At 34.5% G+C, this 23,066-nt stretch overlaps 1 protein-coding gene across 1 annotated transcript in view; it reads right to left on the reverse strand.

Annotated features, from left to right (window-relative positions):
- Tomosyn (syntaxin-binding protein tomosyn) overlaps nt 1–23,066 on the reverse strand; it is a 660,678-nt gene that overhangs the window by 161,637 nt on the left and 475,975 nt on the right. Inside the window, exons 5-9 of the mRNA XM_072530470.1 lie at nt 14,444–14,507; nt 14,183–14,387; nt 14,051–14,126; nt 10,971–11,125; nt 5,764–6,058 (exon numbers count right to left, since the gene is read on the reverse strand). Coding sequence (XP_072386571.1) covers nt 5,764–6,058; nt 10,971–11,125; nt 14,051–14,126; nt 14,183–14,387; nt 14,444–14,507 — 795 coding nt within the window. The remainder of the gene's footprint in view (nt 1–5,763; nt 6,059–10,970; nt 11,126–14,050; nt 14,127–14,182; nt 14,388–14,443; nt 14,508–23,066) is intronic.

Consider the following 23,066-nt stretch of genomic DNA (forward strand, 5'->3'; position numbering starts at 1 on the left):
AGGACAAAAACCAGTTAAATGAGATTAACAAACAGAATCATTCTTCCGATACTTATGCATCTCTCGCGTGGGGACACACCTGTAACACTACAAAAAGATGATTCAAGCAGTTCACAACAGCTGATTAAGAGAAGCTGTCAACATCCCAAGATATGTAGCAAAACGATTCATATTCATGGAACTACAACAAGTCAGGGTGACTAAAATAATGAAGGATAGAGCCAAGATTAAATTCGCAGAATTGGAAAACCACCCTAGTCCCATACTGCGAGAGATCATGACATATGACGCTTGGAAACATAAAAGGCCTAAACAACTAATAGCGGAATAAATAAAGGAACTAAATAAAAGCGACGTCAAACAAAATAAAAAGTAGTGAGAGAAAACACAATAAATACGGGAAAGAAACTCAAACAAGGAAACAAGTAAAATCACTAGAGAGAAAAACAAAAACCCAAGAGGGAAAAATAAACAAACCAACACAGTATAGTTCGTAGTTCCAAAAATTTGATAAACACCGCAAATCGCCGCACTAGTGGGCCCCAAAAGTATAGGACCAAAAGAACACCAACAGGACCTTCACATAGACATCTTACAAAAAAAATATATATAAAAAACGGTTTAGGCCAACAAAAAAATTACAAAAACTCGGCGGGAGCAAACAAAAAAAAATAAATAAAAAACAAAAAACCCGGGCAAGTAGGGCCCAAACACTTGAGCACCAAGTCTCCGAACTGGATGTAGCGTCACGCTGTCCTGAATTTGAATCGGCTAGGGAAACATGTAGTAGTTCCATTACCCAGGACTCTCACATGAAAAGCATTTGTCTGATAGTTACGCCCCCATTTGGGCATCAGAGTGCTAGAGGGAGAAAAGGGATGGTCTGGAGCATTGGAGCGCGGTAGAGTGACTCCTATTTAACTCGAGTTAATACACATCGCTCCAATGAATTGTTACACCCGAACGTAATTCTTAGGGGTGAACATGTCTCACAGGCTAGGTTTAATTAAATTGCTTGCTTGCTTGCATTCGGACTCCTCTTTCGGTCCCCATGCCGGACAGTAGGTACATCATGGCCTCTCAACATGTAAAAAGACTTCGTTACCGGTTCTCGTGCGAGTCATCTCGGAAAAATTGTGTAACTGCTTAGCAGCTTGACCACTTCTCTCGCTAATTAAAAACATAATTTCAATTCACTTAGCGAATACGAATCTACGTAAATTTTCGTTGTACATAGCAGAAAAATAAGAAATTTTAGTTTTAGGTAAATACATTTGAAGGGCCACGGGAAAGAATGATCAGAGTCCATTTTTATTCGAAATTTAGTATTTGTCGCCATATTTAAGCTTTTTGTGGAAAGAACCCAAGCATGGTTTCGTTTGTACAATAACGATCACCGTACAGAAGATAATAAAGGGAAAGGATATAAGCTAACGGAGAATAACGATCAGGTTCCTCGCGCTGACCGCTGCGCTAATAACGATCAAGTTCCGACGACCTTCTAAATAACGTAGATTGTCGTTGGCGTCTGTCTATACCATCAGTTCTATTCTGTTATCGCTAAGCGAACCGCTGTTTTTTCGCAGTTTTCACTAATTTGTTTTTGAGTAAATTTACAATGTCAATAACGAGCCACGTGGGGTTAAAAAAAATTACATGCTACCACTCACGAGGTCGGGAAAGACTGCAAGTGCAATCGTTACAACTGTTTTCAAGTCATCCCTTTAAACGAAAGACAACGTTTAATTGCTCATTTTAATGAGTTAGGGGACTACAACGTTCAAATCAAATATTTAACAGATCTTGTCACGGTTGTACCTATTGGTACACGGAGAAGCTGAATCCTGAAGCTAAAGCAAGTTTTAATCAATTTTCCTATAGTTATAGAGTTCATATAATTGTGAGTGGGTCGTTACAAGATACTGCCGTTTGCTATAAAGCATTTTTGTCTTTACACGGCATCACTAATCGCCATGTTCAAACCATAAAGAAAAATTTACTTGAATTTGGCGATGCTAAAGAAGATGGACGGGGCGGTCATAAAAACAGACATAATAAGTTGACCGATGAAACAAGAACAATGGTAATGAGCTTTATACAGTCACTGAAAGAAAGGAATACACACAATAGTAATAAAATAGGGTACAGTACATTTCATGAGATATTTGTGAGTAATTTCAATATATCATTCGGCTACCAACGTAAAGATACATATAGCTCTTGCGAGACTTTCAATCAAAGCTAACATTGCAATTATTACGGATAAAATGGCTAACTACACCAATGAAGAAAACAAAAAATCATTGACAACAACACTGCAGACACTAGTGCGTGAGAAGACATCCATTTACGAAAAAGTAAGCAGTTTTACTCCCTGAAAACAAAAATATAGAAAAGAATCACGAAAAAACGCCACAATGGAAGACATAACGATATGGAACTTCATATAATTTAATATTCATGTTCTGTCAAATGCAACTTCAGTGTTTTATATGTACGACGAAAGTGTTGCCTGAAAGGGTGCCGATGATGTCAGTGCGATGTTAGAACACTTTATTTTGCAAATTATGGACTCAAACATACGCCATCTACTAATTTTTTGTGATTCGTGCGGCGATCAAAACAAAATTTTTACCGTAATTCGCTTTCTCCACTACGTAGTGCACAAGTTTATCTGATTCGGCCTAGTGAAGATAATCTTTCCTATTCGTGGACACCCTTACCTAAAATGCGATAAGGACATGTGAATTATCGCGCAAAATAGATCAGAGTCCAACTCCTTAATTAAAAATTTAAAGATCTTAAGCACATATCTAATTAGCAAACTATTTTTTTTTCATTTGCGTATTAAAAAGTCTTATAGTAATAAACTGATAATTAAAAATGTTGTATATCGATACCCTAATGCTGATAGGTCGTAACCCAATTTTAGAAAATTGGGACAAAAAACTGTATAGCATAATTATAAAAGATTGCTTGTGTAATATTTTCTTAAATAAATAATTATGTAATGGCTACTAAGTGAGTTTATTGTAAAAATATAAATTTGTTTAATTTTTATCAGGGTACTAAGGGATACGACATATTATAACCAACATCATGGCGGCTTACGAGTATATCGAACTATTAGAAAATGTAGTAAGTTATTATAACTCAAGATGTTCTCATAAAAGTGTGGTTTACGTCATTTTAAATCATAATCCTTATTTTTTTTTTATTAATTTCAAATAAAAACAGACACAAATGTGTGTTTACTTTAAATAAAATGTAGCAAACTAAGCGAATACCATTTAAACAACGTTACAGTTAACATTTTTAGGAATAATTAAAATAAAATAACTAAATAAAAAGTTTAAATCTTGGCTTTCTTTTTTTGATTTTTCTTATTGTCCTTGGTGATTAAGTCTTCGTGAGGCAGCGTATCATAGAAGTAGTGCACATCTGCAGGTAATACAGACTTTAGATCTTGAAGGTCCTTCCATTTCTTTGTGGTTATTTTTAATCTATTCGAATAAAGTTGATCGTAAACCAAATCGTGATTGACGGTGTTCTTTCTCTGAGGAAGGAGTTTATATTTTTGATCATGAGCCACTTTGTATAATATATCCCCATTTGGTAGGTATTTTAAGCCTTTAAGATCTGTTACCTTCAAATCTCCTTTTGATTTACCTGGACGAATTGAGCTATAGCGAAAGTTTTTAGAGTCATTGTAGTTTAGAAAAAAAGTGTGGGTGAGATAGGATACTTCCAAAGGTGCAGGATTCTTCCTGGCTTCTGATATTACCGAAATATAGTCTGAGGGTAGGAATACTTGCCGATTTTTTAGTCTTTGTTCAATTAGACTATGGGTAGAGTCACACTCCATCTGAGTGTGGCCTCTTTCTAGAAATTTTTGCTCAATCTCGACTTCATACTTGGAAGCTAAAACCGATAAACCATTCGCAAGGACGACATTCCTATTCTGATAACCACAGCCGTCCGAGAATATTATCAACATTTTTCTTTTCAAAGATCAAATATTGTTCTAGATGTTTTATTAAACACGTAGTGAATACAGATGAATCAAGGTCTGCCTCAGTCTCATTCCAAACGAAATTCATGCTGCGATGGTTTTCCAAGTTATATACTGTAAGGTTATGTACTTGTAGCTTTGTTTTATAGTACAAAGAACTAGCCTGTAACACTGGATACAATTTGACTGCCTACACATCAACGACAAAACAGTAAATTTCTTTATGGATGGCTCTGGTTTTATCGGTTTCTTTTTCGACGCGTGCTAGGTCTTTTGCTCTAATGTGGGATGCGTATTATTCATCTGTAACCTGTTTCATCTTGTAAGATGAACATATATCACATTGGTCCTTGCGTGGTTTAAAGAATGCTAAATTCATTTCGTCAAATTCTGTAGAGAATTTACAATTTGATAATGGTACCTCCCTGTCTTTACATTGTTCTCTATAAAGATTTACTTCAGTTTTCGATTTGAAATTATGTTCCAGGTATAACTTTCCAGTAGACTTGCGGCAATAGTGGCTCTCTATTTTAGGCAGCCTGTTCAGAAACTCTCGTAAATTATGTACTCGCAAAATATCCTGTTTTGCTTTTGGTGTAGACTCTCTTTTTTCTTTGATCCTTGTTTGCATCATGTCACAACTTTCTAGAAATCCATCTTTTCGTGCCGCACTTACCCAGTTCTGTACCATCTTTTCTCCTACTCCTAGTGTGTTAAGAAACATCAATTTGCAGACTTGTAATTTATCGCCTTTTACTGTCAGAAAGTATTCGTAGGTACCACTTCGCCTGGAAGGTCCATCTACATAACATCTTTTTTTCTCCTTGTATGTAACCATATGAGCGAAGAACATCCTTTTTTGTTCCCATTACATTTCCCAAAATTTTAAAAATATTTATTTTCTTAAGTTTTCTGATATTGATATTTTTGATTCTGATATTTTAACGTTTGCGTAAAGAAAATCAATGACTTACCTATTTTATAGCTGATTTATAAACTAATTTTAAAGGTTAAACGAATTACTACCAACACGCTTTGCCATTCAAGCTACACTGTGGTATAAGATGAGTCAGCATTAGGCTATCGATATAATTTTCCTAATCCAAAATAAACGACTATACACTTTAAAATTCGCTTTGTACAAAATGAACAAAATGTGACTATGATCGTTATCTCCCGTGGCCTTTCATTTGTAAATAAATATCTTTTTGTAATTGTGCAATGTAAAATAAAGTGCTTTTCAATTTATCGAGCATTATTATTACCACTTCGACTTATTAGCCAGTTCCAACATTGGGCTCGCTACTTGTGTTGTAGAGAGAAGACAATTCACAAAACTGTGATTTTGACATTAATTCATAAACCTAACAATTAATTCATAAACGTTTATTAAAAATTTTTGTGAAATAAATTGTATTAATAACTAAAGCTGACAGTTCTTTAATGTGTTTTTAAGCTCTACAATAAAGTGATTTTTAATGAAAAATAGCGAATTACTGTTTTAATGATAAGGGGGCATTCCTGTTGTATATAATTCATTTAAGAAATAATTAGGCGTTTCCAAACTTTTGGCCCACTCTGTATATATAATCATAAAAGATTAAGTTTCACGTTAACTTCATACTAAACCCTTGGTCCCCTCTTTTAAACTCAAGACAGTGACACAATTTTGTGATGGATTCGTTTACGTTACGGTTTTCCGATATAGAAACCGCTTAATCCTAGTTTTGTTATTAGATTGTAATGCTTACCCGGTCATGATTATTTCGGCGTAAGTACACGCATGAGCTGGCCATGTCCCGCCGTTTACGGGCCAATCCATTTCGGAGAACCCTGTTCTTTTCATCGCTCCCGCCCTACCTACGGAATAAAATGCGGGAATGAGGTCGGCGGGGCAATCAGCCAAATAACTACAACACGTAACAGGCGATTCGTGAATATCCATAGGATAGGGATTTTCCAGGCACGGAAAACCTGGGGTTTGGAGGTCCATTATTACAAGATCGTTTTGAAGAAGAGCAATGATTCCGTATGGTTCTTGTAGTTCTGAAAAAAATATATATCAAATTCTTTAGTAACATATTTATACAAGTAAATGTTGTTTTTATTTTTGATTTCAGAGCATTTTACTTCAAAAATTTATTTTGACCAAAAATATACAATTATTAGTTTTTCTCTTTCTTATTGCTATTCAATGAATAAATATAAAAAAATTATTATTTATAGTGGAGCAATAATAACCATATTTATAGCAAAAATACTGCAAAGTATCGCTTTCAACAGAAATTATAATTATTTAGAAAACAAAGTCTTGTTGCTCTCCAAAATTTTAGCGACATGAGACGAAATTGATAGAGATAATTAAAAATTTTTTTAGGATGATACTAAAATAGATTGCAAAAGGAATCAAGGCAACGGTCTTTTTGTGTTTCTTGTTTAAAGGATTTTTCGATCCGTTAATATACTCTATTAACCGAAATTATTCCCAACTCTCTAGTAAATTTAGTAATTAATTTTGTACTACGTTAATCAAACTTTGCCTTCGAATGGAAGTCACTAAATTAAGCACATGTGCTCATAGCCAATATTAATTATTGTAATTTAAAATGTCATATAATGTATGACTTCCATTGACCGGTTAATATGGAACTTCCATTTCTAGAGGCAAATATTCAAAACCTATATCATGAAATTTCGTTTTTTTTTAAGAAATACGTATAAGCGAATACACAGACGCACTATACGTGAAATCAAATCTTATCTGTCTTTTCCTTTTTATTCCGATTTACTCTGTACGAGTACTAGAAAACAATTCGCTAGGATTTTTGCTTAGTTGAGGAGATATGTTGTGGAATGCAAATTTTAGATTCCCCATGTCTCTAATAACATCTTTATCAACGTCTGTTTTGCCTTGCAATTCTTAGAAGGCGCAGATTAAAGCAAAAATCTGAATTTGGTGTCGAAAAAATTAGTTTACGGATTTTCGATTTTTTGTTTTGGCAATAAATATGAGGTATTTGCAACAAGCCTAAAAAATGCCGAATTTAAACTTTCACTTTGCAAACGATCTAGAACGTTTAAAACTCCTTCTTTTCGATTGCAAAAGTACGTTTTTCAAAAGTACACCACTTCAGCTACAAACTCCACCTAATTCCAACTTCGTAGAAGTAGTTCCCGCGAGGTCGTTTGTAATTTGAAAGTTTGAATTCAGCGTTTTTCAAATGCCTCATTTTTGGTGCTAAAACTAAAAATCGAAATTTTATATTATAAGTTTTGACCATTAGGCTCCAACAACAACAATGGAAATCAGACGAAAGATATCGAATTTTTACTGTCGATTTGATAGAAATTTTATTTAAAAAACTGATTTCGCGGGCATGACTGGCATTTAAAATCGCCGGCTGCTTCAAACGTTATTTCTGAGAGAATGGTTTTCTTCAGTAAAAAGTGCTAATAAATGTTTTTGTTCAAAATGATCTTAACTACATTTTTGTTTGAAACATTTTTTTTCTCCCCCAGGAGGGACGGTTATAAGGGGAAGCCAGGGGTAGAAGTGACAAACTTTTTTCATCTTTTTGGTGTCCCAAAATTGACATTCTCAGCAAAATTCAGCTTCTTGATAAGTTAATGAATATACATCTTTATCATTCATGAGTACTTTCATTTTTTGTTTCAATTAAAGAAGTCTGCAACAGTAAGTGCATTTCAGCTATTAACAATGAGTGTTAGGAATTTTTGTGTTGTAGGTTTTCGCCAATAACTCTAGTTAAAATATTCTCAAGCTCATTAAATACGTCTTTTGAAGGCTCACTTTCCTAGTTGAACATTTATTAAAGATGAGGCAAAGATTGAGCTTGATGAATCTACATACAGATTATCAAAAACATCAAACAATCTAATGAGGATAATCTTCAAAAAGAATAGAATTTTCAAGCATAGAATCAATTCTTCAAGAATACAAGTCTTCTGGGGAGGATGTTCAGTTCTGTAACAGCAGGAAATGGATATCACAATTACTCATTTAGAAAAATATTCAGTGAGTTTCATCTTAGGCTATGTTCCAAAAAAATGGCAACAATTTAGGGGTGTGCTTTATTCCTAAACAAACACCCTCCAGAAGAACCAAAGTCATATAGAACTATTAGCCCGACCTCCTTTCTTCTAAAGAGTATAGAAACATACCAAACACCTACATAAGAAGTGAATACTGGTCAAGTATATCTCTTCACGAAGATCCATTTGCCTATCAACCAGATAATTGCACCATAGATGCCTTGCATTTCACCCTCAAAAACGCAAATTAGCACATCTAATTGGTAAACAAACTCCCAATTCTACAGCGTTGAAACTTAACACAGTGGTTTACAACTTTTCTGATAATCCCATTTCCACAACTGCCACTCAAGCTTTACCAAAACGTTTCAATTACTATGTTAACCCAATTCACATTCCAATTCTGACAGTCATCTGATAAACTGAAGAACTTACCTTCTGATGATGCTTAAATAGCTAGATAAGACATGACTAGTGAACTTAAACCCTCCTACCAACAACATTAGCCAATTCGAGAGAAAAGCCTTAAAAGAACTTCAATTAAATCCGAATCTAGTCATCCTTCCTTCCGATAAAGGAAACAGTCTCAGTCATCCGAAATACTTTGTGCATTCATAAACTTAAATCTTCAAAGTTCATCAATATTCTGGATTACAAACCAATTCTTAATAATGTATCCTGCCAATGCTCACAATGTAGCATCGAAACAATTTTTAAAATGTTTGTCCTTTTTCCAGTGTTACTTTTTGTGTAAATGTATTTAAATGTTTATAACATTCATTGATGTGCTGAATATAGCCAACAATTTTTGTCAAAATGTCCCTAAAGATGCTTGTTAATAAAAAAACTGTGCTCGATATCTGCCTTTTATTTGTAAAATTCATATATTCAAGCTTCAACCATATATTATTTTAATTCTTAATAATCCAAAAACTTGCCTAGACAAAAACCAAAGACCATCATCAATAAAATCTCTTTTTCGGTTGACGTAAAACAAACATTAACTCCGCGTGAAAACATCAATGTATAGCCTACCATAAATTTACAAAACCGATATTCCTTTACGTCTCACTGTTTCTGCATAAAACTCTCCTACTCAAACATTGACAAAATACTTAGCCAAAACCCTACACCCCCAGCAGAAAATGCTTCACCCCCTGGTCAAAAATTTCTTACATTTTATCGAACTTCTTAAGCAATATTCTATCTCTCAATATTCTAGTAAGCTTCGACATCATTTGCCTTTTTGAAAATATTATTGTACAAGAAACCCTAGATATACTGGAAACTAAATACAATATCCAGCAAAACAACTGTTTCTCATTAAACATATCCAACACAAATTCCATCTTCCAAAATCAATTCTACAGACAAATAATGGTGCCCCAATGGGCTTTCCACTCGCTCCAGTAATTGCCAATATCTTCATGGAAGACTTTACGACCCGAGCACTATTCGAGTCAATTCTCAAATCCTCATGTTGACTACGATATACTGATGATAAATTCTTAATTTGGCAACACAGCAAGGATGGATAAGATGGAAACTGATTCATCCTTACCGATCCTCGACGTTATCATTAAGAAAAATCAATCAACGTCTTAATGAATCTGTTTACCGAAAACCCTGTCACAACAACTGTTACTTGCATACCACCTCAGATCACCCACCTTCACAAATTAATTCAGTCCTTATTACTCTTCTTTTGCGATGATTGAAGTAGATACGCTGAACTCTTCTCTAAAACAAGTCTTCGTCCAAAATAGTAACCGCGAAAATTTTATCAATACAAGCATCCACAGGCATCAATCTCCCGCTCAATTCCAATATAATGAATCAGACTCTCATCATACGAAACCTTTTTTCCTTATATCAAAAGTTTCACGTACAAAATCGACAAAATTCTTAAATCAAAGGGAATAATGACCCCTCAACAGTTCTTGTTTCATATCATTATTTCTTGTTGTGGGTTTGTTAGCATATATTAGAACTTTTATTTTAAGCCTCAAATAAAATTCTGAGCACGTCGGATCCGGGGACATTCCGGGAAAAATAAAGTGCTTAAATTGCTGTAGATAGGTCAATGATAGGCCCTTCCAAATTTTCCAATTCTGGTGATTCCAGTTGTAGCATTCCAGCCTAATTAAAATTAAAAGAAAATTATTCTATAGATAAAACCGCACCTTTCTATTCAATATTTTACAACCTATATTTCTCAAGAACAAAAAACAGTTACCTCTAGCGTAGACGTTACTTTAAAATTAAATTTTTTTCATTGTTTGGAAAGATTTGTTTTTAAAACAATCAATTTGCAAATATTAGTTGAATAGAACCGAATTTATAGGTATTTTTCTATAAGAAGGTTTCCACTCTCTCCCATCTCGTATTTTAAGGGATAGACTACAACTTGTGACATAAAAGGCAAGAATTTTGCGAAAAATACAATAATCGTATTTCCAATGCCTTTTAATTTGGCAAATTTAGTTTTTTTTATTTCTCGTTTTTTAATTGCGACATCTAGCGGTAAACCTACAACTTTGTAAATTTTCAGGTTTTTTTGAGGTCACTTCGGTTATAAAATATTATTTATCCCGAGCTTATATTCTAATCCATTCCAGAGATGTGGCCGAGATCCATTCTTAATTGGTCAACCGGTACAACGGATTAACGTCGAAAAGACCAATATTTTATTCTTTATAAATTACATAAACATTTAAATTTTTGATTACAAACAGGATTCAATTAAAATTATTATGTTTGGTATAGATTTTATGAATATAATATCACTGTCTTTTGCGCTAAGTTATTTTAATACTAATATTACTTTATTTGAATTGAGTTGAACACTTTTTCTAATATATATATTTAAAAAATAGATTTTTGTAACAATGAGACAATTACTTACCGCTAGTATATGGAGATTCACAAAGCGTAATGAAGTCTATAACATTATGTTCCATTTCTAAAACGGTAGTAGTTTTGCTATATACAACAGTTATACAAGGTGTTCTACTAGCTTGGTCATAAGGCATTCCACCAGAAAATATCACATATGCTTCCCTAAAAAACAAATACACCATTATAGAGTAAAGATAGTTTCAAATACAGTGGCGACCAGTTTCACGGCATATTTTATCGCACAGACAACATAAACAGCTATGCAGTGGCGCTGCAATAATAAACAATTTGAGAAAACTATTTTATATTTAAAACCGCAAAATATTGTATTACTTAAATAAACAATAAATGAATTTTACTTTAACGAAAATTGTTTTATTTTAAACCATAGTTTTAAACCATAGTTGGGGAGTAGAGCTAGTTCGCGTCCATAGTAGAATACTACACGTGCACCCTGGATAACGCTAAATGAACTAGCACATACTGGCAGTCAGACAATCCTTAGGATCCTCCTGACCACGACACACAGAAGTATGACTCAAAACTAATCAACAAGCTCTTTTCAGAGCTATTCTACTAGACTAATCAGGTCTCAGTTCGAATTTGTCACATTAATATAGAAAACATAAGCTACGCCAAAAGCCAGTATCTATCAATACTAAAACTTAACGATACCGACGTATGTCCCATACAGGCAACCCACTGTGTAACAGAACATGATCTTCGGAAAAGGGGAAAATACCAGGCTTCGAACTGCTTGATGCTACCTATCATCAAATATACGGCACAGCCACATACATAAAAACAAATATAGAAAACGCATCACTTGTTACCACCTCCTCTGAGGAGAACATACAAACCGTTGTTACAAAAGTCGGCAGCATCACTATCACCAACGTCTATAAACCTCCAGGCAAGCAATGGCCAACGCACGTTCTAGAAACTTATCCCCATCCAGCGGTGTATGTAGGAGATTTCAAATAGTCATCACGAGCTGTGGAAATACAGGGAGAATGACATAAATGGGATGCCTTAGTAAAATGGACTGAAGATGAGCATTTATATCTCATTTTTGAAGCTAACGACAAAGGCACATTTAAATAAGCCACACGGAAAAGGGAGGCAACCCCAACTTATGTTTCGTATCAAGCGACTGTAACAACGCCCCTCTGGTAGTCACAAGAAGAGTTCTTCCAGATTTTCCATACAGCCAGCATCGACCAGTCATTGTAGAGCTGGGCATACAAATTCCCCTAATTAAGTCAATTCCAAGACCAAGATGGAACTTTTCACGAGGAGACTGGGGGAAGTTCGCTTCTGACCTTGATAAGTGCCTGGGCTGGGTACCTCTTATCAGTAAGAGCTATGGTCGTTTTGTCGGCGCTGTGATAAGCACAGCCAAGAAGAGCATACCTAAAGGTTATCGAAAAGAATATATCCCGGGATGGTGTCAAAATACTGATATATTATACTAGAAATTTCTTGAAACTGGAGAACAAGAGATCGCAGATGAACTTATTCATAGTCTGAATTCAACACGACAGCAAAAATGGACTGAGACAGTAGAAAACCTAAACTTTCAATAATCAAGTCGGAAAGCCTGGGCTCTAATAAGGAAACTTGGAGATGGAGTTGTAAACAAAACCTGTCCAAGTACCTCAGTTCTTTGTAAGTCTGTGTTCAATTTTTAACAAAATAAAATAAAAATATGCATATTCATTCTGAAATATTTGAAAAATCGGTTTTTGTTGCCAGTAATTGCGGAAAAACAGTTTCTAGTCCACGGAACTATGTCTTAACTTATTAATTTGATGTCTTTCCCTTCTGATCGGTTTTAACTTTGTTAACACATTGTCGTTAAGCAGCAAAAGAGCTGCAGCCTGTTCTCTTGTAAGTTCCATGCTACACTGATCAGTCAACGTTCTACACTGTCGGCACAGAAGACACGTTCATAATGGCATACTACCCGGCGCTTGGAGTCAGACAGTTTGAGTCAGAGAATCTGAATCTATCAACTTTTACCAGCGTACATCTTTGACGCACCCTTATGGACATAACGCAGAAAAAAAAGTTTTACAAATGATAGGAATCTACAAAAGAGTTTTAAGCCTCGCTAAAAAGATGATTTTCGAGATATATTATACCAAATTGAGAGATATAGCCTTTCGCATTCTACAAGGGAAAGATTAAAAGGAAAAAGAAGTACAAGAAGAAGGTAATTCTTCTGACGTATAATTATTCATCATCATCATCACGTAGCGCTACAACCCTGGGTGGGTTTTGGCTGACTGTACAACTTTTTTCCAATTTGTTCGGTCTTCCATCAACCTAGGGTCAAATGGAATGTTCATTTTCCGGAGATCTGCTTGAATGTTATCTCTCCATCGCATTCTGGAACGTCCGAGTGGTCTTTTGCCTGTGAGAATCTCTTCCCATACCAGTTTTACAAGTCCATCGCTATGCAGTCTGTGCACGTGGCCTGCCAATCTTAGTCGCTGTGATTTAATTTCTTGGACAATATCGGCGTCATTGTAGAGTGCATTTAATTCGATATTGGTTCTGATCTTATACTGGTTTGTGGTGATGTCATGGCGAGGTCCGAAAATTTTTCTAAGTATTTTTCGTTCAAAGCGTCTCAGCTTTTCTTCGTTTGCTTTGGTCATGGTCCACGTTTCGCATCCGTATGTTATTACAGGTCTGACGATGGATTTATAGATGTTGATCTTTGAACTTCTTGTAAGATTTTTTGATTTTATGAGCTTATCCAGTGCGAATAGACAACGGTTTGCAGATTGGATATAGCAGATATAGCAGGTTTGCAGACGTATAATTGGAAACTAAATAAGGAAAGAATAGAAATTGAATGGAATACACATTCAGTAATAAAAATCACAAAAACAGTGCAAACAATTTGCAGAAATGATAGAGAATCCTTATTCATGAAAAGGGCATATAACTAAACAGATAAAGAAATACTATAATTCAGAAAATGCCCATATTAACAAATTTTGTTCGGTATTTTACATTTCATTGGTTCAATTTTTCATTTACATTAATAATTTTGGTACAATTCTTTGATAAACTTACCCTGTCCGAGATGATTTCCATTCCACTTTAGAAATTGCTTTACATTGTTCAGGTTTTCCGTCTTTGCTAAATTTCGCTAAAAACGTAATTATGTTAATTCAAATCCTTAAATACATTTCAAAAAAAAATTACCGTGAGGTTGAGAAATGTGGATGTACTTAGATGGCGACTTCAAACTCCACGTTGTCAAGGTACCGTCTGTATGTGAACACATGAATTGCTTTCCTTCGTGGTGCCACGCGACGGATCTCAATTCACTAGTCGACCACCTCATATCGGCCATTTTATTCCTTAAATCCCACAAAACTACAAGACCCGATTCAAATCCTATTAATAACTGAAATTAAAAGAAAATTACGATTTTTCAAGAAAATAAAATAGCAAACAACTTACTTTACTAGCATCTAATGGATTATCACTTAAATGTACTATCGCACCAGGATGTGTTTTCCTAGACCTGCAAAAGAAAAACGTTTATTTTGATTATCTATATTACCTGTAGTTTATACATATACAGTTCCTGCTCAATGGAGTCAAAAACTCAAAGTGAAGTGACCTGTGACGTTAGTTCGGAAGGGCCGGTGTGGCAAAAAACCTTCAGTCACCCCCAGGGCGCAACGAATTTAAAAAAAATTAGCTGTAACACACAGAAGGGCCACCCGTAGAGGTTTAAGAAATAAGTTGGAAGAAGCAAGATGCTCAGTATCGGTGACCACCGTACGTCGAAATTTCAAATGTAGCAGGCCTGTTAAGAAGCCAAAACTAACACTACAAAGACTGGTCTATTGATGATTAGCGTAAGATAAATTATTACAAATCATTTTATTCTCGCACTTTATAATTGTTATTTACATTGACAGGTTTGCTCCAGCGATGAAGCAATATTTGAAACTATGGATAACAAGGCCCAGTTTGTCCGAAGACGTCCAGGGACAAAATATGAAAGGGGGGTGTGTAAGTAATACAATTAAAAATCCCATCTCAGTAATAATATGGTCGGTAATTAGTGGCAATGGTATGGGACGTTTGCATATCGTAGAAGGAACCATGCGACAAGACCGATATAAAAGGGTTTTGCAGACAAGTTTGGTTCCACAAGTAAACGAATGGTTTGGTAACAGCCATAAAATATTTATGCAGGATGAAGCACCTTGCCATACGGCTAAAAGTATTAAAATTTTTTTGTTAGATTTCCGCTTTTACCATGGCCGACTTACCATCGACTCACCAGACACGAACCCCATTGAAAACGTCTAAAAAGAGAGTTAGCAAAGAAAATAATTACCAACAAGGTTCAGTTGATAGAAAGAATCGTTTTCCATTAGAATCACACCAAAAATTTAAAATAAATCGTAATTAGATTTTCAGGGTTTGGAAGAGAAAATGTTTGAGCTGTGTTAGTTTTATTTCGAAGATCGTTTATTATGGACCAAGTTTCCCTTGCAACATTTTTAGAGCTTCCCAAACGATTCTTATAGTACATTTTTTTTAGCTGTTTTGATATGTTTTAGACCTTTGTACTTTTAGATATATTCAGTGACAAAGACATTGGTAGTAAATTTCTTGATGTAGAGTAGTGAACGCATATTCTTGGCTAATATGCGGATACCTTTGGTAGTCCAGGGTTTGTGATGTTTTGACTTAATTGTAATTAAAGGAAATGCCTTATTGAAAATACAGACATCATCATCATTGGTGCTACAGCCCTATAAAAGAGCCTCAACCTTCCCAAGTCTATTACGCCAGTCAGTTCTATCCATTGCCAACTGTTGCCAGTTTGCTGCGCCTATTTGTCTACCATCCTCATCTACACCATCCCTCCATCTGAGTTTTGGTCTATCCCTTTTTCTACTTCCCACAGGTTGTGACATAAGGATTCTTCTAGGAGGGTTGTTCTGCTATGATCTTGCAAGATGTTCTGCCCATCTTAGTCTTCCTATTTTTATAAAGGATACTACGTCTTTACCACCAAATATATGTTTATATCTGTGATATATCTCGTAGTTGTACCTCTTTCTCCAAACACCATTTTCACAGATGCCACCAAATATTCTTCTCAGGATCCTTCGTTCAAATATAAGCAGGAGATTTTCATCTGCCTTGGAAATGGTCCATGTCTCCGACCCATATGTCAACACTGGTTGTATAAGGGTTTTGTATATGGTTATTTTGGTTTTTTGGCTTAAGTTTCTGCTTCTCATATGTCTACTCAGTCCAAAATAGCATTTGTTTGCTAGGATTATTCTTCGCTTGATTTCTTCCGTCATGACGTTCTTCTTGGTGATCAGGGAGCCTAAGTATGTGAATTTGTCCACCACTTCAAAGGTAGAATTATCAACCGTGAATTGGTGGCCGATGTTTCTGGCTCTATTGTTGGGTGTTGATGCCATTATCTTAGTTTTATTTTCATTTACTTGCAGGCCCATATTTTTTGAGGCGTGTGACAAGGTGGTATACATTTCTTCTAGCTTGCGTGTTGTGCGGGCAACTAGATCAACATCATCTGCATATGCCAAAATTTGGGATGATTTATTAAAAATGTTTCCTCTGCTGTCTATCTGGGCATCCCTGATCCCCTTTCCAAAGCTATGTTGAAAAGGAGACACGCCAGCGCATTTCCCTGTCGCAGCCCAACATGCGTTTCAAATGCCTGTGATTGTTCGCCCTGTATTTCGACTTTGCAAACAACTTTACGCATTGTAGCCTTAACCAATCTTATCAGTTTATCGGGGATGTGGAATTCATCCATGGCTTCATACAATTTATTTCTTAGGACACTATCATAGGCCGATTTAAAATCTACGAAAAGATGGTATGTGTCGATATTAAATTCATTGGTTTTTTCCAGTATTTGCCTTAGCACAAAGATCTGGTGTGTTGTTGATCGACCAGGCCTAAAACCACTTTGATATTCGCCAAGAAGCTCCTCTGAATATTCACTCAGGCGACCATATAAAATACTCGAAAATATTTTGTATGCTGTATTAAGGAGGGTTATTCCCCTATAGTTTCTACATTCTAATTCATCGCCCTTTTTGTGTAGCGGGCAAACGATCCCAATACACCACTCTTCTGGGATTTGTTCCTCATTCCAGGCTCTCAGTATGATTTTATATATATGATTAGTCAGAGTAGCACCTCCACATTTCATAAGTTCCGCGGGTATACCATCACTTCCTGGAGATTTATTATTTTTTAGGTGTTTTATTGCATCCCGTACTTCCTGAATTGATGGAGGCTCAAATGGTGTATTGTTGTTTGCTCCTGGGGGTGGTTGATTTGGATCTTCTACTTCGATAGTAAGCAGTTCTTTATAGTGTTCCACCCACCTTTTCAATACTTCTTCTTTTGTATTGAGTATATGCCCCTCCTTATCCTTACATAGTCCAATCCTTGGTTTAAATTCTTTTCTTGCTTTATTTAGATTTTTATAGAATTTTCTTGTTTGATTTTCCTTTTTTAATGCCCCAAGTTCTTCCAATATTCTATTTTTATAAGTTCGCTGAAAATACAGACAAGCTTATCTAAAAAATCACTGAAATTATAGTCCACGAATTAACTATCAAAAGGCGAAAATTTGAGTACTTAGGAGATGTGATAAGAGGCTAAAAATACTCTTTATGACAACTTATGCAAGGCAAAATTCGAGGAAAGCGAAATGTGGGAAGACGAAGAATAACCTTGCTTAATCACTTAAGGGAATGGTTTGAATGTCATAGTGCAGAGCTATTTAGAGCTGCGGTCAACAGGGTCAGCATAGCCGTAATGATTTCCAACCTTCGATAGAAGATGGAACTTGAAGGAGATACATTTTTTATATTTTGATTGCTAAAATAAATGTACAAATTAAAAATTCTTTACTAAAGACGTTGAGTCGATGTACAACAATAAAATCCTGACGCACAGGTATTATCTTAACGTTTCTATTATATATCCTTCCAAGTGAAATGTTCTCATCAAAATTTTAAACTAGTAATTTAAAGTTCTGTCTCGCTAATTACCTCAAAATCTCCGAACACAACTCATTTTAGCACAGTCATGTTTTATTGATTAACCGAGAAAGTTCTTCAAATTGAGTAATTCCTTTAGGTTGAATTTAGTCTCGGTAACTACTCCATTTGTTTTGAGAGAGATAAGTGTAAACCCGAATTAATGACGCTCAGATATAAATCATGGCTGCTTCATTAATTTTCCACAGCAGATAGCAGCGATATAATTATTTCAGCCGTACCTCTGGCATTTTTCAGGAAATCTGACAGCCAAAATTACACAATGTTCATTAATGTTTGATGATTTTTAATTTAGCCAGGTGTTATACGTCATATTAATGTGTATTAATCAATGTGTAGAGCTCGTTACGCGAGTGACTGTTACAAAGGGGATGTTATATTGAATGAAGTATATCACTTATAACAAATAATTAGCAAAGTAGGTTATAGAAAATTGATAGGATTTAAAATTTTGGAGAACGCTTTTTCAATATTTTGGTACATGCACCAGAATTTGAAATTTAAACCCAACCTGAATTTTTTCTCAACTTTGTAGAATTTTTAACACAATGCTGCTATAAGCCTTTATTTACACTGATGCATGACCGCTGAAGCCGTAATTTTATAAATCCATCTGGATTCTCGATTTAAAGGCTTCTCGATCTTCTGCCGCATGAAATAGTTTTTGGTGTTTGCATTTACAAATGGTTATTAGCTAAGTAACCTCCTTTTTTTAGGTCAAGCATGTCCATAAAGCGTGTAAAATTGATTTAGAACTTTTAAAGTAAAGGAAAAAAAGTTGAAAAAAATCCTATACAGGTTTTTGAAGTTTCTAACAGGTATCTGAGTGATAAATGATAACATTTCCTTGACGACGTACAGCTAAATTTGCTTTAAAATTAATGGGAAAAACCCCGTAGTTGGCTGTATACCATCGTTTAAAAAAACACAGAAGTTAAAACACTTCACACTTGTATTGTGGTATACTGGCATAACGTTTTCGATCTGAACAGATCATCCTCAGTGCCTTATGTAATTGTAGCTAACAATAAAGTTAAATGTGTGACCTCCTATATGGGTTTACATCATTCCGAATGTTACATTTGGTTTATGTTGTGACTCTAGGTCGATGATAATGGATAAACTTTTAAATTACTTTAGGGACTACATGTCTCCCTCCTCGATTTTAAACGCGTGGTACTTGTCAGTTAAAACGACACAGACCAACTGCTTTTGGCACAGCAGCTTTTTGACCAGCAGTTGGTCTGTGTCGTTTTAACTGACAAGTACCACGCGTTTAAAATCGAGGAGGGAGACATGTAGTCCCTAAAGTAATTTAAAAGTTTATCCATTGTCATCGACCTAGAGTCACAACATAAACCAAATGTAACATTCGGAATGATTAATTACTATTTAAATGGGAATAAGCCACAATTAAAGGTTAAAATATGTTTATTGACGTTTCAATTTCCACTTCAGAAATCGTTCTCAAAATACAAACATTAGTAAATTGAATTTACTAATGTTTGTATTTTGAGAACGATTTCCGAAGTGGAAATTGAAACATCAATAAACGTATTTTAACCTTTAAATTGTGGCTTATTCCCATTTAAATAGTAATTAATTTAAAAATGCCACAAGAAAATAGCTTCAGAACAATATTCGGAATGATGTAAACCCATATAGGAGGTCACACATTTAACTTTATTGTTAGCTACAATTACATAAGGCACTGAGGATGATCTGTTCAGATCGAAAACGTTATGCCAGTATTTAAATTTTTGACGACACTTTTTATAAAGTTTTAACTATATGTTTTTATACCACAATACAAGTGTGAAGTGTTTTAACTTAAACTGTGTTTTTTTAAAGTTTGCTTTGTTTTTTGAAACAATTAAAAAATTCTCTGTAAAATGTTTCTTATATATTTTAGAAAAAAATGTTTCATATACAGGGGTGGGAAAGGTTTCGAACAAAGCACAATGTAACATTGTTTTTTTCCTTAAATAAAAAAATTATGGTAATAAAATCTAAATCTCCCAAGTTGGTGATCCTTTTCGTTTTTGTTTTATGGGATATCCCTCGATTGTATTGTACAATATTGTTATTTTGTTCCTTTTGTTTATGTTTTACGGGCAATTCTTCGACTGTATTATACGTCCTTTTTTTATTTTATTTTCGTTGTCAATAAACATAGAAACACGTTGCTCTGGTCGAGTAGAAAGCCTGAAGATATCTTTCAGGATCTAGCAGAACCTAATCTGGTATGGTATAGCACTCACATCCCTCATCCTCCTGCTAAGTGCCTTCTCTGTTGAGGTTGGCGATCAATATGGAAAATTTCTCTCTGTTCTGGGCTTGATGAATTAATTCATTTCCTCTTGTGTGGGTCCAATCTCTGACGTTTCCAACTGGATGCGGGAACATCATACACAATACCCGCAAAAGGTAAACGTATGTTTACTACTATTTCAAAGATAATTTAAACGGGCCAGCATACCTTCAGTTTTTAAGTGGGTATCTCGTACCTACTTTAGTTAATTTATTCCCCAGTACAATAAATCTTGAAGGTCTTGATAAAAGTTTATGGTTTCAACAGGATAGTGCGCCTCCGCATTATGCTTTAGATGTTCGAAGGTACCTAAACGAAATTTTTCCGAACAGGTGGATTGGAAGACGTGTACATATTATATGGCCAGCGAGGTCGCCAGACCTCAATCCTTTGGATTGTTTTATGTGGGGTCATTTAAAAAATGTTTTTTATAAAACGAAACCTGCAAATATTGGAGACTTAAAAACAAGAATTCGTAAAGAAGTAAAAAATATTTCTCAAGAAAGCATAAACAAGGTTCTACAAGAATTTGTACAACGTTTGAATCACTGTCAAATTCAACAAGGGCTATAATTCGAACATTTAAGATTAAGTTATGTATTAATTACTGGATTACTTTCAAGTTATTTATTATAATTTATTTATAATTTATTAATATTATAAATCAATAAAAATAAATTTTCTAAGCGCAGATCTTTCAAATTATATCCGTTAGACCCCCAGTATTATACTTTTTTGTAATCAGCTCATTTTTATCGATCTAAAAATGTCCTAAAATACATTAAAAATCCTAAGTTACATTAAATAAGAGCTGATGACGTCATCACTGTAATGTGTATCACCTTGTAACATTAAATTTTATTGTAAAATGTAGAGCATTAAATTTAAAAATCGAGGTGTTTTAGATTTTTTTAAAAAGGCTTTTCATTTAGGAAATATCGAATTTATTCCATACTTTACTGTATAATAATAATAATAAGTAAAAGAATTTTATTATTTTAGATGCAAACAAAAATAAAATAGTAAATCATATAAACAATTACATGAAAGAAATGAGAACCACCGAAAATGTTGGAAAAAAAATAATTTCTTTAACATATGACCAAGATAATAGAAAAACATAGTGTATCTAGTAAATTCAATGTATGTCGAAGCAAATACTAGATCTTTTTGAATAAAGAAGGTAATGCTAGGACAAGGCAGACGAATAGAGAAAAAAAACAAAGATAAATAAAACAAAAACTATGAGCGGCTAAAGAAAAGTGGGTTCAAAATTGGAAGAATTAGAAAGGAAGCATGACATGTTCAATTTGCCGCACAAGAAAGTTCGTAAAGTTTTTGGATTGCTTAATAAGAAAAACACTAATGTTCTAGTAGATAATATTGAAAAAGTTATCACTGATAAACGAGAAACATTTGAAATCTAAAGTAATTATATAACTGAATTGTTTCAAGATGACAGGCCAAACATACAGAACAATCTAAATCAAGAAGGACCTGAAATTTAAAAATCTGAATTTCTTCATGCCAGAAAATTACTAAAACCAAAGAAAGCAACTGGACCAAACAATATCCCAGCTGAACTCTTAAAAATAATACAAGAGGACCACATCTAGTGCTTTTTACTTATGTAATATGTTACGGTAAATATTACATGGGAATTATTAATAATTACCGGTTATTATTAATACAATGCGAATAGCAAGGTAAAAGTAATAAATATACCAGAAATAATCACATTGACCGGTTATTATTAATAAATCCCGTATTCAATCGGTAAACGTGATCAATTTTGAATACCAATAAGTTCTTAGAAGCTTGCGGGGTGGAGGGAAGTAAGTGTATTAGTCACTGCGACATACCAGTGTTAAAATAAGGCGCGCGTATTACCACAGTGTTAGTAAATCTGTAGTCGGAAGCGGTTCTGTGTCATTGTAAAACATTTTTGTTTAGTTGAACAAGCGGTGTGAAGTTTCGAGTGTTCTGTGCATACCTACTAACTTATTTTACAATGAATTATTTTGAGTCCATGAAAGCAGGATTTAGCGATCAAATTGATACGCTTAAATCTGGAAAAGATAACAATCATCAGTTATTCACCAGAGATGAGTATTATGCATTTTTAATGAAAGTTAAAACAACCAAAGACAAGACTTCTCACAAAACACATAAAGAATATCAACGGTTATCACGGTATGATATTGTAAAAATTGGTAATGTCGAGAAACTCGTATCAGTAAAAAACGACAGACATCCTATTGTTTATTATGTATTTCGATAACATTCTATATCAATCTTTCGATATCAATCACGAGTTTGTCAAGGTTTACTTAAATCTTTGTGTACCGTGTCAAAAGAAAATGAGTATTCCAAAAAAAGGACTCGTTGTGAAGCCAATTGTAAGTAGTGCATTTAATTCGAGATGTCAAGTCGATCTTATTGACATGCAGTCACAAGCCAATGGTGACTATAAATTTATTATGGTCTATCAAGACCATCTTACCAAATTTGTCCAGCTCAGAGCATTAAAAACCAAGCGTGCCGAAGAAGTTGCGTACCATTTGTTGGAAGTGTTTACCATATTTGGAGCTCCACACATTTTACACAGTAATAATGGTCGAGAATTCGCAAATAAGAATATTGAAGAAGTCTGCAGTATGTGGGACGAACTGAAAATTGTCCACGGAAAATCCAG

Source organism: Diabrotica undecimpunctata, chromosome 4, assembly GCF_040954645.1.
Source record: "Diabrotica undecimpunctata isolate CICGRU chromosome 4, icDiaUnde3, whole genome shotgun sequence".
Classification (NCBI taxonomy): Eukaryota; Metazoa; Arthropoda; class Insecta; order Coleoptera; family Chrysomelidae; genus Diabrotica; species Diabrotica undecimpunctata.